Source organism: Lethenteron reissneri, chromosome 15 (genome assembly GCF_015708825.2).
Source record: "Lethenteron reissneri isolate LAM-NWPU_2019-01 chromosome 15, ASM1570882v1, whole genome shotgun sequence".
NCBI lineage: Eukaryota > Metazoa > Chordata > Hyperoartia > Petromyzontiformes > Petromyzontidae > Lethenteron > Lethenteron reissneri.
In genome coordinates, this window is record NC_083793.1 from 7,350,398 (window position 1) to 7,368,955 (window position 18,558).

At 43.9% G+C, this 18,558-nt stretch overlaps 1 protein-coding gene across 2 annotated transcripts; it reads left to right on the plus strand.

Annotated features, from left to right (window-relative positions):
- The first annotated feature begins 509 nt into the window (after positions 1-509).
- On the plus strand, positions 510-16,999 carry LOC133342649 (protein shisa-4-like). 2 transcript variants are annotated; one of them, XM_061551934.1, is made up of 5 exons: positions 510-705; positions 8,804-8,987; positions 10,962-11,095; positions 13,517-13,741; positions 16,142-16,999. In XM_061551934.1, exons 1-4 carry the CDS (start codon positions 645-647, stop codon positions 13,675-13,677), a joined length of 540 nt encoding a protein of 179 aa, XP_061407918.1. In that variant the 5' UTR covers positions 510-644; the 3' UTR covers positions 13,678-13,741; positions 16,142-16,999. The 2 variants fall into 2 exon arrangements, with proteins under 2 accessions (XP_061407918.1, XP_061407917.1); XM_061551933.1 differs by having other exon boundaries at positions 514-705; positions 13,517-13,737.
- The last annotated feature ends 1,559 nt before the right edge of the window (positions 17,000-18,558 follow it).

An 18,558-nucleotide genomic window follows, 5' to 3' on the forward strand; every position in this document is an offset into this window, starting at 1 on the left:
ACCAAGAATACACAAACCAGTTTGTGTAATTAAACATATACTGTTGGCATTGCAGCAGCAAGGGAATGCTCAATACATGCTTAAACCACACCACCTTCTTAGCAGTACTGTACAGAACAAAAATACAGGATATATATTCTTTCTTCACCTGAAGACGGCTGCTTGCGTTGTAGCCGAAACGTCGTGAGAATTGTTTTATTATGTTTTATTTTTATTATTTTATTACTTCCCTTCTACGTGACTTTACCGAAAGAAACAAGAAGATATATTCTTTCTTTTCGTGCAATTGACGGATGCGTTCAGTTCTTGTTTGCGTTGTTCATGGTGCACGTGTGCACCATGAACAACGCAGACGGCGGCATCATCATCATCATCACCCCCACTGGATTTATTCTACCAATCAGACTGCCACGCGAGTGAGAATCCAGAGTCATTTCTTGGCATTCACGTCGACCGACTCCGGGAAACAACCCAACCCTACACACACACGCAGAGAGAGGCGCGAGAGAGAGGGGGGGGAGGCTAGGAACACGCATCGCCTCGCCCACACACACATTTCTGACCCACAGCGGCTTTGCCTGCATCTGCGTTTGGCGTTCAGTCCTCTGGAGCGGAACACGGCCAACGCGAAAACGCCACCGACGATGTTTCTGAACGCGCATCAGTTCCTGCTGCCTCTGTCCGTTTGCGTCCTGGGTCTCGTTGGTGAGTAAAGGAGAGCGCTCGCGATGTGTGGCGGGCCTGAATGTTCGTGTCGTTGATGAGTTTTTGCCTTCTGTGCAAAGCGAAGCAGAGGGGGGGCAATCATTTCTCATGTTGTGGTGTCACGACGTTTGCTTCTCGACAGCCGCTGTCGAAGGGAACGTTGCCATCTGCTGTAAGGTCGAGAGTGTCAGCTTCATAATAAAGGTTTTTGGGTCAGATCGCGTTATTTATAAATGTGTCGTAACCCTCCACCACCCGACACGGCCAAACAGTAAAAAAAGTGTCGTGTTGTTTCAAAGGACGAAATAATTCACTTCTTTAGCCCACCGGTGTGTTGAAGAGAGAATCAACAGCATTTTAAAATGTGAGTAGTCCGACGTTTCGCTGGTAATTACAATCAGCTTCATCGGGCAAGAATGGTGAAGCTCTCCTGTTGCTTCCGGTCTTAAATCGAGCAGCCTCAGCAGGGTGACGTCTTCATTTAATTCAATCTGGGGCAGTGATTCGAGGCAAAGAGGGGGAGGGCATTGCAATTTTATAGATTGGTAATCATTCAATTGTTATGCATTGGTATTTGTTTCCCTTATAAGGAATTGTAATTGTATTTATTTAATAATACGCTTCCAGGCCGCACTAAGCCTGTCAGTTTTGTTGCCAGATAAAAGGGTAAAAAAAAAACTATTATCATATTTTTTACTGGCAAATGAGGTTCCAATGGTGAAGCCTGTAGCTGTCAGAGCGATTGAAGTTATTTCTGTTTCTCTCAATTTCAATGGATTCTCTAATTAGTCTTGGCCAGTAATAATTCGTTTTACACAACACTTCAACGTTATCAAAATCAATTGAGTGTCCTTGTTAACAAGCATGCTCTGCCACTGCCGACGTAAGCTTTCTGGCAAAGTGAAATTAACAGGTTATGTTTTAAGATAAAAGGTTATTTAAAAATAAAAATATATTTTTTTTACTGTAAGGAAGGAAATACGATCCACATGTATATATTGATGCGTACGTACAGTTAATCATGTTTCGGGATGCTGGTTTAGCATGCACTTCCGGACGTTGCAATCCAGGTTCGATCTCCGGGCGCGGCATTTGAAACAATTGCAATTCCCCAAACTGCAGCTGTCCCCTCTGCTGCATGGCACAAGCAAGTCAATTCGGCAATTCGGCAGGCCGCCGTGTGGTGGAGGGAACACAATGTGGGTGCTCGACTCTAAAATCTCTCCTATAGACGCCTCGAGGGCGTGGAAGAGGAGGCCAAAACCGAACTTGGAGAAGCTGTAGCTTGCGACTTAAAGCTTTCGTGACTGCAGGGATTCACATTCTTTGGGTCATTCGGTAAAGTCACGTAGATATAGGTGCAAGGGAAATAACGATCGTTTGTGTTGTGATCGAAACGTCTTAGTTGTTTTGTGTTATTTAAAAATATATATATTTTAAGGGGCCGTCCATAAATGACGTCACGCACCTAGTGGGGGGGGGGGTCATACATTTGTATCCAAAAATGGGAGGGGTGGGGCTGGGTGGAGAGGGGAGGGTGGGGAGGAGCTGGTGGGGAGGGGCTGGGTGGGGAGGTGAGGGTGGAGGGTGGGGCTGGGTGGAGGGTGGGAGGGGTGGGGTTGGGTGGGGGGTGAGAGGGGTGGGGCTGGGTGTGGAGGGGCTGGTCACCCCGTGGTGCCCTTATAAAACTCAACGTTTAACCTACTCCCGCCGGCTTGTGCATACCCTCATAGTGGGCCATATTTGCGGAATACACCACGCCGCCGTTGACCCTGGCCATTGACCGAGCAACCCAACGTTCCTACCAGCTCCCTCCGCAGGAATGTGTTTTAACGCCTCCTTGTTGGGTGTCGAGATTTTGTTCGGCTGGCTGCTCTTTAGTCATCATCATCATCACCATCGTCACATCATCATCATCACCATCGTCACATCATCACCATCGCCGTCACATCATCACCATCGTCACATCATCACCATCGCCGTCACATCATCATCATCGGCCCGGCCAGTGGTGATGATGTGATGGGGAATGGAGTGAATGTGCCCAAGATCGCATCTTGGAGATGGAGTGCTGACATCAGCTTGTGTGCGGTTTGGAGAGCCCTTTATCCAGCAGTGGATTGACCATGGTTCTGATGACGTATAATAGTGAACGTTTTGTTATTTATCTACATTATTCAATGTGTGTCATCTCACAAAGGGATTTGGCGAGTAATTCAGGAAGTCTGTTCAGAGATAACCCCCCCCCCTCCACAATTTACGCTGGTTATGCAGATGTGAGACTTCGTTAGGGGGAAGTTAACCAGGAGACGAGAGGAAAGACGTTTCATTTGCAAAGGGAGAACTGGTTAAAATGGTATAAAATGCATAAAAGGAAGATGTCCTGCAGCGAGACACTGACATTTTGGATATTAATTAAAGTGCTTCTTTGAGTGCGTGATGCACACGTGTGTATAGGGCACAGGGAAACGCCTATCTGCCATATTTTCTACAAAAATTATCCACATCCCCAGTCGATCTGCACAAGCTCCGACACCCTACATTCCGTGTTTATACGCCAGAACCACGTGGTACATTCATTCTGATTATCTGCATTTTTCACGGATACTTAGATTTTCTGAAAGTGGGACAGCAATCACCCTATTATCAGTGTCAAACCGCGTGTAATTTCGTGGATATCTGGAGCAATGTTTTAGTTTTAGAATGTCTCGATAATAGGATCTGCCAATGTGTGCCGACCCCCCCCCCCCCCCCCCCACATTAACGCAAGCAACATGATCTTTATGGCTTTACGAGGACTTAATACGACCTTTCCTGAGCTCTATCCGATGGCCCCGTGCTGGATGGTAGCGCTCCCACATTGAGCTCACCTCTGTCAACTCATCCAAAGGTCCTCGCCCACGTCCTTTGTTGGCCAAGTCCTTGACAGCAGAAGTGCTATAATGATCGCACGGAGCAAGTAGCGCCTCCTCGAGCTGTTGTTTATGTGCCATCTCACAGGACAGATGGGGTAAGGGGCCGTCCATAAATGACGTCACGCGATTTTGGACGATTTTTGACCCCCCCCCCTTCGTCACACAGCGTCACAAAAAGTCAGACCCCCCCCCCAAAAAAGTAAAACGTGCTTCAAATCGCTTTAAACTATTGTCATTGTAGTGCGTATTTAATGTGGCGCTGCACTCTGATGTTGTAGGAGAAAATATTTATTAAAACGTCTATTTCATTAAGTAGAACGTGTTGTCTATATTTATTTAAAGTTGCGCATTTTGATGTGACGTCACATTTTTCAACGCCCCCCCCCCCCCCCATCGTCACAAATGTCTGACTCCCCCCCCCCCTAGGTGCGTGACGTCATTTATGGACGGCCCCCTAAGGCAGGTATCGGCAGCGATATCGGGCCTGTGCGCGACGCTTTGGTGTCCTTGTTGGGCGTATCCCTCCCCTCCACGCAACTGGAAAGTCCAGTTTAGTCGTCCGTGTTTTGTAACCTTCATTTTACCTCTTTTAGAATAAGGTCAAAGGGGCCGTCCATAAATGACGTCACACACCTAGACATTTGTGACGATGTTTGACAAAGGGGGGGTGGGGGGGTTGAGAAATGTGACGTCACATCAAAATGCGCAATTTTAAATAAATATAGAATTGTTATAACAACACTAATTGTTATAACGACACTCCTACAACATCAGAGTGCAGCGCCACATTAAATACGCACTACAATGACAATAGTTTAAAGCGATTTGAAGCATGTTTTATTTTCAAAATGGAAATATGGTTTTGGGGGATGGGGGGGCAGAGCTTTGTGATGTCATATTTGAGGGGGGGGGTCTGATTTTTGTGACGCCGTGTGACGATGGGGGGGGGGGGGTAAAAATCGTCCAAAATCGCGTGACGTCATTTATGGACGGCCCCAAAGCGAAGCTATGTTCTCGGCGAATATAAACACGCCGTGCAGATTCCTTGTAGCGTTGCAGTGTGTGTCAATGACCCTTAACAAAGGGGCACAGTACACGAAGAATAAGGAGCGTCGAGTGGCAGGGGATTCCTCCCACCTTTCATTTGTACTGTGAAAGTGAAATGTTCAAACCATGCCCCGGAAGAGGCAATGGATTGTGCATCACGTTTGCACAACACGTGCCACTCCAAGTTAGATAACTCATTAAGGTGGGCCATTTGTGAAGTCTCATGCTGGTGCGAAGCTTAAGGTAATTCAACTTGCTGTGTGGAGTATTGCAGTTTATAAGAAACAAACAAAAATCGTATCGCTTCCTGCATTTGTGGAATTCTTATTATGCAATTGAAAACTCCACTGTAGAAACGCGTTTTGTAGGGGCATGTTGATTTTACTCGGGTCTCTAGAAGCCTCAGGGAATGTTTCGTTCCTGTATCGTGGATTGAAAAAAAAACCCGGAAATTAATTCTGAAACCAATTTGTTCTTGTCCAACTTCCCATTGTAAAAGTGAGTTGCTAAGTCGCAATGAATGGGCAACCATCAAATAAATAACATTTAATTGAGTTATCTTTTATTTATATTTAAAAGAAATAAAATGTATTTAAAATAAATACATCTTTATTTATTTGAATCTTTTATTTATATTTTATTTTTTATTTATAACTTTCTTTACCTACGTGACTTTACCGAAAGAACCAAGAGCATGGATCCTTGCAGTCACGAAAACTTCAAATCTTGGAGGCAACGTGAAGCAAGAGGAGAATTCTGACTGTGAGGCAGAGCGAGGCAACTCCCAGGAGTTTGTGGAAGTTGAGGTGTGGGTGGACTTCTTAGACAATACAAAGTCAAATGGAGACCCGGTTAGATGTGTAAGCTTGAGACAATGAAGCTCCAACAAATGCACTTTTGTCACAGGCCTTTAATTAAAATAACGTGAAGTTGCACACTCAATTCCTAGGTTCAACCTGCAGAGTAAGAGCATCATAGAAAGTTAGATAAAGTTGTGCGCTTACCAACGTAATGGAACGTCTGTCCCTGCGACTTGTTGATTGTGATAGCGTATGCGGGGAGAATGGGAAATTGTCGTCGTCGCAAAACAAATGGCAAAGTCGTGTCGGTGGGGGCCAAGTGGATTTTGGGAATCAACACCGAATCGCCTCGTTCTCTCTCTCAGCGTTCATCATAGACAGATAGAGAAAGCACTGGAACAGGGCAAGGTGGAGGCCCATTCCACACAAGTTCATGCGTTTTCCACGCATTTGTTTGTAAAATTTGGAGCAAGAACTGGCTGCTCTCAAACCTTTACGAGGCCCACGTACACATCACGGTGACAGCAATGATGAAGAAGACAAAACAAGATTATGATATGATTATGACATTGATGGATTACCACTATTATGGTGATTACCATCAGGAAGGTGATTACCATCAGGAAGGTGATTATATTTCGATTTAAAGCTTTCGTGACTGCAGGGATTCATCTTCTTGGTTCTTTTGGTAAAGTCACGTAGAATGGAAATAATAAAATTATAAAAATAAAACATAATAAAATAATTATCACGACGTTTCGGCGAGAGTCTGTCTTCTCGACAGACCTGCTCTTCACCTGAGGACGGCTGCTTGCGTTGTGGCCGAAACGTCGTGAGAATTATTTTATTATGTTTTATTTTTATTATTTTATTATTTCCATTTTACGTGACTTTACCGAAAGAACCAAGAAGATAGAGAAAGTTGTTTATATATAAACATCATTTTACATCTGGAAGACTTAATTGAAAACGACATTTCGTGTTAATTTTCTCTCGTCGTTAAGTAGATGTCCTTGATGGGGGTTCGGTTCGATGCGGACTTTCACCTGTTTGGGTTTGCGGGATCAAGATAAGGTGACTCATGCAGCCAGATATGGCTGCAGAGTTTGGTAGTACATGTTGTTTACGTCGTTTATTGTGAAAATTCGGTCACAGTTCCTATGACCACTGTTTCATTGCTTTTATGGCTTTATTTTGGTGATTTTCGAAAAGTTTTTTGGTTTGGCCATGTTTGTTTGTTGTAGTACAGAGTTAGACGGATGGCCTTAATCTAAGTTGTCTTGTGGTTGTTGTTGTTGTTTGACTTGCATCCCACTGGGATTTTTGCACACAGTGTTGGTGTACGGTGCTTTTTCTGCAATATTTTGCTGTCTTTTTCTTGGATTTTCTGTTTGCAAGAACCGAATAGCTCACAGGGCTATACCTAATAAATACACTTTAAACTTGACACAGAGCTGCTGGCCGTGCGAGAAGACCGCCGTCAGCAGATCGATTCAAACGTAATCGAACGTCTGTTCCTGCGCCTCCGTCGTTCATGCACAGGGCACGTGTAGGTTTGCAGCGCCCCCTGCGTGAAAACGACGGGAAGTGCAGCGTTCATCATATTCATCACGGATAAAGTTGGGCGTTAATATGATTAATGACACTGGTCAACAATTTTTTTTTCTGGACTGGACTTTTTGCAGCTGTTTTAGACTAATTTCAGGGTGCTGATTCCAAATCTGATCTCAGATTTGCTCTATCACATCTCATTTTTATGCTATCGGCATACCCCATTTTCATTGATTTTACCCGAAATTAACTCTGTCACTTATGATTGCAAGTTGTTGCGAGTCAGTGACTGTTTTAGTGTTAAAATATGGTGCTGTATTTTTAGGATAGTGTGTTTATAATATCATTTTATGTAGATATCCACATTTAATTAATATTTTTCTTCTGCAGTTTTTATTGAAAATGCAATATTTGATATCTCAACAACCTGATGTGATAGACAAAAACTGATGTCAGATTTGGAATCATCACCCCAAAATTACCTTAAAACCTTATGCCAGAAAACGTGTGTTGACCAGTGTAATTGAATACTGCATATATCTCTTTGTCTCTCTGTAAGAAAATACAATGTATGTGTTTTAGTCTAACGACTCACGGCCTTTCCCAATCAGTGTTATCCACCGACATCTGTTTCAACAAGCTCTGGGCCAGTTTTGACATTCAGTCAGGCTTGTTAACAACAAATACGAATTAGGTGCCAGACACTAATGGTGAGGAAACTTCATTTTGAAGATGGGGCCCTGTTTAACACGAAAACATCCAATAATGAATTAAATTCAATTGTTTGTTACGTTTTGATTTAAAGCTTTCGTGACTGCAGAGATTCATATTCTTAGGTTTTTTCGGTAAAGTCACGTAGGTAAAAAATTATCACAGCCCGACAGCTGTATCAAGTACTTGATACAGCTGTCGGGCTGTGACGGTTCCACCTGAAGACGGAAGCTTGTGTTGCCTCCGAAACGTCGTGATTTTTATTTTATTTTACTTTTATAATTTTAATTTTTTACCTACGTGACTTTACCGAAAAAACCTAAGAATATGAATAAGAACCAAGAATATGTTTGTTACGTTGTTGGTTTGCACATTTGGTCATATACTATCCTCTTATGAGGATAGTATATGACCATCAGCCATGATCAACCCACTGCTGGATGAAGGCCTCCCCATGCCGCCTCCACTTCTCACGACCCCGCGATGCTGCACCTGCACTCGACCGATCTCATCGCTCGATCTCCACGGCGGACATACCCTTGGACACGTTCCATTCCTCTGCTGCTGCCGCCGTTATTATTCTTATCCATCGTCCCTTACAGCGACGTGTCCTACCCAATTCTAGATTTGAAGCTTTCGTTACTGCATGGATTCACACTCTCAGTTTTTTCGGTAAAGTCACGTAGGTAAAAAATGAAATTAAAATTTATAAAAATATTATTTTATTAAATATTATTTTATTTTCATTAATTTCATTTCATTTTTTACCTACGTGACTTTACACGTAGGTAAAAAATATAATTAAAATTAATAAAAATATTATTTAATAAAATATCATTTTATTTCTTATTAATTTTAATTAAATTTTTTACCTACGTGACTTTACCGAAAAAACTAAGAGTATGTGTCCTGCCCAAGCCCGCTTACCCGTCTCAATAGATATCATGATTTTGTTAACCGGCATGCGTTCTCGAATCAATGGTTTCCCCTTTCTGCCTCTTGAATTCCAAGCGTGCATCTCTCAATGTTTTTTTTTATTGCAATTGCACTAAGAACCTGGAATGTTCCTGACAGGTGTGGCCTGGGGGGATGGCAACTGCCTGGCTCATCAGATGGCGGAGGGGATGTACATCCCTGAGATCCCATGCATCTGGCCAACCTTCTGCTGCGGTGACTGCAACGGTGTCTACTGCTGCATCACTAACAGCCTGCGCATCAGTGACTTTCATCAGGAGATCTGCAACATGTTCCATATGAGGTTTGTTAGCGCTGCACGTGAGATCGCAGGACAACTTCTTGACAGCTTGTGCCGTTGTATACACAACACAACATTAACCAATAATATTGCCGATGGCACTTTACACATTTTTTTGTGATACTGCGTTTGAAATTGTGCTTAAGCACATATAACAAAAACACAACACATTTTAAAATATAAGTGATCCTTCTACAGAACATATGAAGCAGGGTCATTACCAACACGTTACAAATGACAAATTATTCGTGCATATTTTGACTTATTTTATTTTAGGTTGAGTTTTAAGATTTTGATATGCAGCACATTGGGCTGAATCCAACTCGTTGGGGGACTTTACCTATATGCGAATATGTCGAAAGGCCTGATATGTGAACATCTATAGAAAATGACAGTTACACCGTGCATAAATAAGCTGACTTGATCAAAGTAAAAGAGCAGACTGCTTCACACACGCGAATATGCTTTACCATGCTTTCAGAGGAAGCTAATTATTAAAGGTTAAAAATAACATTACTGATTGTGAATAGATTGAAATTGTGAACATCCAATGACAAAGATCCCTCATACAGCCTTAACAGACTGTTGGGGCAAGTGCTGTTAGCGAGTAGCACCTATGAAGGCCGGCACAGCACACGAGAGGGGGGTGGGTGGCCAGCACAATACCCGTCCGCCTTTGTCTCTCTAGTGGCCATGTTTACACACCGCACTCATTTGAGGTTGAGTCGACCTTGGAGAGGCCCACGCCCACCAGGACCGGTTCAGATATTTGTCACCGTTGTTGGCCGTGAGCGGGAATTGAACTCGGGTCTGCCGAGTTTGTAGCGCAGTCCGCTAACCCCCTAGACTATCGCTCCCCAACCACAAGATGACAGCTACGACTACACAAATAATGAACTGGGTGGGGGGCAGTTAATTGGACAGGGTGGATGTGTGACAGTCGGACAACATGCGACGTCCTGTGGGGCCGTCCATAAATGACGTCACGCGATTTTGGACGATTTTTGACCCCCCCCCCCTCGTCACACGGGGTCACAAAAAGTCAGACCCCCCCCTCAAATATGACGTCACAAAGCTCTGCCCCCCTTCCCAAAAAAAAACATGCTTCAAATCGCTTTAAACTATTGTCATTGTGGGGCGTATTTAATGTGGCGCTGCACTCTGATGTTGTAGGAGAAAACATTTAGTAAAAAAGTCTATTTAATTAAGTAGAACGTGTTGTCTATATTTATTTAAAGTTGCGCATTTTGATGTGACGTCACATTTCTCAAACCCCCCCCCCCTCGTCACACATCGTCACAAATGTCTGACCACCCCCCCCTAGGTGCGTGACGTCATTTATGAACGGCCCCTGTATTTAAAAATATATTTTTTTCAAATGATATTTCAATCAGAGCCCAATACAGAGCATAACTCACGACGTAGGGAGGAGGTACAGAAACTCCGCGGACACACGTCCCAAACGCAGTGGCACCTGAGTTTGAGAGAAGGAGGGGAGATTGGCTCGCAGCCCACGACGAGTGTGGGCTGCGAGCCGGATACGTGTGTCCTGCATTTGATTAGTTGAAAACAAGGAAAGGAGTAGTGACAAAGACGAGGCTCTCGTTGGGCAAATTCTAGAAACAACCGTTTCATTAGCCCATAGTGATGTTAATATTCCACCCTGGAGAACTTAATTTTAAACGGTAAGTGAAAACGTAAAATTCCTCCACCAGGTGGCTCGGTGATGGAGCGAGCGGCTTGCAATCGGAAGGTTGCGAGTTCACATTCCGTAAGGGGGGGGGGGGGGTTACTCAGCCCATCGTCCAGAGATGATACAATAAACATCATTTTGTGGGGAAGTCAACGTTGGTTGTCAAATGTAAAGACTCGCCCCCCCCCCCGCCATAGGAATGTGGAATGTTCACGAGTGGCAATAAAAAAGAGATGAGCAGCATCTCATTGCTCATCACCTTCACTTTTATTTCATCTCCCAAGATCGGGCGTTTTCTTGGGCATCGTGGCGGGAGTCGGAGTCCTGATGCTCCTGCTTGTGGTCCTCATCTGCTGCCGCTGCTGCTCCTGTTGCTACTACTACCGCCACCGGCAGCAACCCTACGCATTCGTGCACAGTAAGACCCCCCCGGGAGGAGGGCGACCTCCCCCTCCGATGCATCTTCTTCCACGACCATAGGGGAACCAGAACTTCTTCAAGCCCAGGAATGGTTCACGAGATGCATGCCGGCCCGGGTTCATCTCCTCCTCCCACCGTTGATGAACTGCGAGGCTCGTGCTGCATTTCCATGATCGATGGAGGGCAAGCGCGAGCCCTGCATGTTCCAACGGCGACCCAGCTTCAAAAGCTGTGTGGCTCTGTGGATTGGGTTCCTCCCAGTGACCAAGACTGGGACAAAAAATCGTGCCAGGCATTTTTAAACAAACCGGCCCAAATTCGGGCTATGGGAAATCATTTATTAAAATGTTTCAATGGGTTGTGAGACAAACTGTACTCTCGTAGCAGGATTTACGATGTAACTTATTGGCGTGGTTTTGCCGCGCGATCTCATTGACCCACTTGGGCTCGTCCAACAAACAGATGGGCCGGTGATTCTTTAGGGCTGCCGAATATGGGACTCGATGCCAACTGAAAGCGTAAATAAGCAATGAAGCATACACAGAGGCAGTGAAATATAAAAATAATAATAGGTATATATATTTTTGACTCTGATCACATTTGCAATTTTCCCACAGCCCACCGGCCCTGGAAATTGACCGGCCCACCAGCAATTTGCCCGATGGACTGCTGCCCTATGGCCTGTCCGGATCCATCACCCAAAACCCCCTCCCACTCGATGTATTTATTTAAATACGGTTTAACATAAATTTAACACGGAGGATTTCGTGACCAATTTTCCAGTCTTGGGCCTTAAAAGGAATGTGCATCCATAACGGAGCAGGGAGTGGCAGGAAGTGGCACTTAGAGGTTAATGTAAAAAGCACTTATTATGAATTAATCTTTTACATATGCTTGGATTCAATTATGCTAGTCTAAGCAATGACCTATTGTACGTGTACATGTTTGCCATGTTTGTATTTAATTATAAAAGCCGTGCACCTCCTTGGGATTGGTCCCTTCCCCTCCATCCTACCTACCCCCTCGTGCCATTTTTTAATATTTTTCAAGGTTTAATGCATTCTGGGGTTAGCTTACACGGTCACAGGCAATAATCTATTCCGTTTGTCACTTCCATCTTAAATTTTTCTATGAAAAAAACACACAGTCTTGAAGTTGACCTTGGCGAGTATTCCATTGACTGGGTGTCCCTTCTGTACTAACCGTGTGACCTCACAACTGGTTCCGAGGGCAGCCCGTGTTTAACCGTGCAGCTCCATTCGTTTAGGGGACCACGCAGCCCGAAAAAAATTTATTCGTCTGCTAGGACTGGTAACGTCGCACTGTGAATCGCGTGCCAGACGCACTTGCCAGGTCCGTACACCAGATCAGCTTGCATCCGAGTGGTCATGGGAACATTGCATCATCCTCCCCGCCTCCTGCATGGCTGGAGGTTGGGATCACGTTGACTTAAAAAAATATTAAATATAAAGAGATCGCTTACCGACTAAATAACTATTTACTTTTGATTTACCTTAGACAATTTAATGGTAAAAAAATATATGTGTATTTTTGAACCTTGCGTTTTTAACACGAACAAAATGTTGTGGATTTGCTCTCCAACACACCGGTGTGCTGTACTAGTAACGAATTGGCACGTTCTGTTTACGTGACAAACCTTACTAATTGGCTGTGTCGGGTGGTGGCGGGTTTAACGAAATTTTTTATCATTGCGATATAACCCAAAAAAACACTATTAAGGATGATATTGGTCGCGAAAGTCTACGTTTTAAACTGAATACTATTTTCAACTTGAGGTCCACCAACCCTCGCCTCCACAGTGCCGGATTACAGAAATTGCATTGCCGCCACCCCCAGAATTTTAACATGCCAAGTTGAAACAAAACGTGAGGATAAGGATTTGTATTTACTGTATTGCATTGAAATGGCTCAACAACTTGAAGCGCCTTGCATCACACGTCATCGCAACTATTTCGTTGCCCTGCTGCAGATTATTCATGGAAATCCCCACAGTGGCAGCTGTCTCTGAGACACAAGGTGTAAGCAGCGCCTGCCTTAAAACTGGCAAAAGCTCGCCAGCAGGGGGTGATGTTGCTCTATTTTAAAAAATTCTCAAGTTCAAGTTCATTTATTAGGTATCGCCCTGTGAGCCATTCGGCTCTTGAATCGGGTGCAACCGCAACAAACAAAAAACTAAAACATGAACAAGAAAACATCTTAAAGTGAATATGTGACTAAGTGCAAACAGAAAATCCAAGAAAAGACAGCAAAATATTGCAGAAAAAACACCATACACCAACGCTGTGTGCAAAAATCCCAGTGGGATGCAAGTCAAACGGTTTAGTAGTTTGTGAGTAATTAATCAACGTGCTGCAAATTTGCACAACGACGCAACCGCTTTCTTGTTCCCTCTGTGCAGTCCAAGAGCCTCATAACAGAGAGGCGTTTCCAGGGGACCAGACTCTCTATCCCCACCAGCCCACCTACTACGTCCCCCCCAATGCCAACTATGGGCAGTACCCGCACCCTCCGCCTCCTGCCCCCGCGGCCGGACATCCTGCAAGACAGTGGCAAGGCTGAGCCCAGAGAGGCTATGCGGTGGGGGGTGGGGGCGGCCTGGTGCGTACGTGGATGCAACAGGTGGGTTTTTTGCTCCAATGCATTTGCATTTTCCCCGCGCAGTAATCCTTTCCCGCTCCGAGACATCTGGAAGTTGGTGGGGTGTCTCGTTCACCGCTGAATGTCCGGAACCTGCAAGCGGTTCAGCGTTCATCTTATTTGGAGAGGCATAGCGCCGTTGTTTTTAAAGACGGTGTACTCACCGCAGAGAACTTCTATAATAGCTGGTGCCAGACTGTGCCATGCGCCCTCCCGCATGGCCTTGTCAGAGCCTCGGGTACGTCTTCCGACCTGAAGATGTAACGATAAATATATAATAATAAAAAATCTGATTCCAGAACGGAATCGGATGTGACAGGGTTAAGCAGTACCTGAACTTGAAAGAAAGATAAGTAATATTAAAAAAAACTTTTTTTAAACACGCTTTTATTAATGTACTAGTAATTGCAGAACTCCACAATTCCAGGAAGTGGCCCCGAAGCTTGCCACAACGTAAGAGGCCATGGTCATTTACAGCCAACGTCAGATGACTGTGGACAATTAGACCCCAGTTGAAACATAACATATAAAGAAGAATGTTAAAAAATATATATTTTTTATGATAGAATATAGTATTGTCATCAGTATGACATAAGTATACCAAGTTTGCAGTCGATAACCACATTGGGAAGTGGGTTAAAATTGAGTTACAAGATTTGAGGATACAACAACAACGAAAGAAAGCGTGTAAAAAGGGAAATCCTAATGGGGCAGCCCTACAATTTTTTGCTCATGCCATTGCTGGTGGAAGCCTCTACACGAAGAGGGTGCTCGCGAGTGCCCTCTATAGGTTTGTTTGGCCGATGCTGCCATGCTGGGCAAACGTCTTTACCCCACCAAAGGAGACCTGCTAATGAACTCACCGATCTTCTTGGCTCTTTCGGTAAAGTCACGTAGAAGTGAAATAATACAAATAAAATAATTCTCACGACGTTTCGGTCACAACGCAAGCAGCCGTCCTCAGGTGAAGAACAGGTCTGTCGGAAAGACTGCTTGCGTTGTGGCCGAAACGTCGTGAGAATTATTTTATTATGTTTTATTTTTAAGAATTTTTATTATTTTATTATTTCCCTTCTACGTGACTTTACCGAAAGAACCAAGAAGATGAATCCCTGCAGTCACGAAAGCTTTAAATCGAAATTGAACTCACCGATGTACCCATTTATACTCCTAGGCAGGGAAGATTTAAGGAACTTTCCCCCATAGTTTCAACTGCTGAGCCGAGTAATCGAACCGAGGACCTCTGGATTGCAAGCTCAGTGTGCTGCTAACCATTACACACCACTGCAGCATCTGCTACAATCTGAGCATTGCTTTAATCGTAATCCTAGATTTGAAGCTTTCGTGACTGCAAGGATTCATATTCTTAGGTTTTTTCGGTAAAGTCACGTAGGTAAAAAATTCAAATTAATAAAAGTAAAATAAAAATAAAATAAAAATCACGACGTTTCGGAGGCAACACAAGCTTCACCTGAATACGGAAGCTTGTGTTGCCTCCGAAACGTCGTGATTTTTATTTTATTTTTATTTTACTTTTATTAATTTAAATTTTTTACTTACGTGACTTTACCGAAAAAACCTAAGAATATTAATCGTAATCCTAAATGCATTTATTGAATTAAAATTATTATCTTCACACGCAGGACAATTCTTTTGGAAGGCCTATATTTGTATCCATCCTATTTGGTTTAAATATATATTGCACTTGTTCAGCCAAAAAAGGTGAATTAAAAACTCTGTAACAGTGCAATATCGCAAACGCCTCACTTTGAAGTTTCAGTTTCCAAAGATCAGCATGATTTTTGGATAGAAACGTTTCCTCCGTTAAAACGTACACGCACCACCTGTCACAATACTTCCACCCAATAATGAAAAACACTCGTGTTCTTTCAGTGTTAGATCTAGGGAAGGCGTTGTTAATGAGCCACAATTAACCTTTATTAAAGAGAGGCATATGCTCAAGGTGCCTTATTGTAATATTGTTTAAAACCATAGGCGGAGTTTGACTTCTATATTTTTAGAGGCAGTGGTTCGCTTTGTCCCACCCATTAGGAATCGTGGGTGCACAAAATTTATATGTGAGAGAGGGCCGCTTTGCAGGGAGCTGCGAGGGTCAGGTAAATGCTCACACCTATACAAATAAGTTTCTGAAGTCACCTGCGTGACTGTGGAAAGCGATGAACTCAATTTAGATTAATTGTCGGTCATTTGTTGTTCTTTTCTAGGAAGCCACAATGCAATGTCCCCGCAAATAAAAACAATTATTGGGAGGCACAATGCGTGCCCTGCATTCAGAGAGAGACACACCGGCTCGAGATCGGTGAAAATTCCGCCGTATGTTTGTCTTCATGGCTGACGTTCTTGTTGTATTCCACTTTACCCACAGGTCAGGAGCCTGGCTCACCTGCTCAAGAAAGCACGGAGAAAAGAAAGCAGAAGGGCTCAAGCAGATGTTGTTACTGTACATAGTCCACGAAATGGATATACTTTAAATCTTTTGCCTTGCGAATAATAATTCTTTATTGATTTGAAGCTTTCGTGACTGCGGGAATCCATACTCTTTGGTTCTTTCGGTAAAGTCACGTAGGTATAAGATAAAATAGATCACGACGTTTCGGGTTTTCCCATATGATGACGGACGCTTGTGTTGTGCCCGAAACGTCGTGATCTATTTTATTTTATACCTACGTGACTTTTACCGAAAGAACCAAAGAGTAATAATTCTATATACAGAACAGCACTCTATTATACTCTGTCCTGCCAGCAGATGGCAACACATTCTTTCTGTTTGTTGATTTTTTTTTAGTCGGCCATAATAGGAACTAATCGGTGTTCTAACATTGAAAACACTTTTGTGGTCCTAATTTCTTTGCACGATAAGCTATTCAAAAGAATAACTTAAGATGTTTTAACTGTAACATTGTGGGCATTTTAAACCAAAACAACAACAATAACGTTTCAGTGCCTCTGGTCATACAGATAATTTAGATATTCGGTCTCAGCACATGCTTTTCCAGAGATGAATGCTCGTGGTACGGCATAGACGAATGTTCAACCTCGTTCGCACTGCACGTAGCCAATCGTGTCAATTGGAGGTGCGGAGAAGGACAACAAACTAAAAAAGACAACTCACACAGTACATTTAAACGTAACATTTAATATGCAATGGTTTACATGTGTTGCTGTTTGCTAGCAATAGGTCGGTGTGGGGATATATCGATTAAATAAAGGTTTTACCAAAAGGGACCTTTTTCCGCTTAAATGTTGAGATGGATGACGGTTGGCAGCCACAAGTCTTAGCATGGCTGCCATGGACCTTGGTGCTCGGAATGATACGAGGGGGTGGTGGCCCATGTTCTCTCGCTGCCCCCATCACGTCTCCCAACGATGTAGGCAAAGGCTATTCATACCGAATGTAGCCGGTTGTCTGACTGCAACTGCTCAGATCGAGGGAACGCTTTTAACAGGAGCACCACGTGATGAGCACGCCATGTGCACTTGACATTGCCGACCCTAACTAACCTTCACTCTGACGAACCCTAGTCCTTACGAGCCCTAACCCCAAACCTGACTAACCCTGACTAACCCTAAACCTCTCTAACGCTATTCCTAACTAACCAGAACTAAAGTTACACCCTCATGAAACCATAGCCAATAACCCAAACCACCCTCGAGAAATGGACACATTGCCCACGCCTAAAGCCGGTGGTGCTCTGCCCCTTGCCAATGACCAGTGCCCCCCCCACCCCCCAATCTTCCAGTCCTCTTCCTATCCTGGTGTAGCGTGTAGGTATACATTGCACCTGGCTCTTTGGGCTAATTATCGGACTGCGGTCCCTGGAGCAATTCCACCACCTGTACACTCGGTTGCTACCCAGTGTGATAAAGCAAATTCAGCGTGCACAGCTGCATTTGTTAGTAGGAGGTGGTGTAGCGAGTGGACTCATTTCCCATCTGTTTCCAATCTGTACGGGGATAGAGTGTTGCCCCCTCCTTCGCGCGAGCCGTGGACTTTCTGCGGGTGCTTCGGTTTCCTTCCACTCATCCTCCAACTCGTCATTGATCGGCGGAAAACATAAACAAATACGGGATATTTTGAATGCAAGTCGTACGACTCGGTGTGGCTTTCCGGCACACCTAAGTACATTCACATTAATAAAGTGTGGAGGCTTCAGGAAGCCCAGCTCCCAATGATGGAGGGAGAGGAAAAGAGTAAAATGCTAGGTTGAACGTTTATAATGACCACATGCCATGGCTAATGAAACCTTTTACGATTCAAGTAAATTACGTGGTATATCGGCAATACAAATTCGCTAAAAAAGGAACTATAGCTCATGCAGCAGAGTGGAACAGTGACTGAGGCGAGCTGGGAGAGAGCAAAACGACACCCACTTGAAATATTTCTGCTGTCAAGGACAAAGGAACGTGTGGGCTATAGAGGGATCCCCATTTATTATAACCCCGTTACGTTCTTCTGGGAAATTATTTCGAAACCCACAAGCACAAATAAATACGACCAAAAATCTGGACCATTTCTGTGTTTTGCTTCTTCCTAGAAAAAGAATGTTCACACGGAATTAAAAATGCTGCTGTGTAACGTTATCATTTTAGTTTTAATGGCCATTAATGGCAATAACCGTTATCCTCGTCATCAGGCTAAATGAAGGTCTACCCCCTATCAATGCCATTACATAGAACATTGTGTAGTTGCGATTTGGCTCACGTGCGCCTTGATCCCATCGTTCTGTACGCTCTTGGCTGCCTCTCTGTTGTTGTTCATCCATTCGTTGGCATTTCACCACC

Coding starts and splice junctions, on each gene's coding strand:
- LOC133342649 (XM_061551934.1), top strand. CDS start 645: ATGTTTCTGAACGCGCATCAGTTCCTGCTGCCTCTGTCCGTTTGCGTC. Junction 706..8,803: donor TTGCGTCCTGGGTCTCGTTG/GTGAGTAAAGGA, acceptor TGTTCCTGACAG/GTGTGGCCTGGGGGGATGGC. Junction 11,096..13,516: donor ACCCTACGCATTCGTGCACA/GTAAGACCCCCC, acceptor CCCTCTGTGCAG/TCCAAGAGCCTCATAACAGA.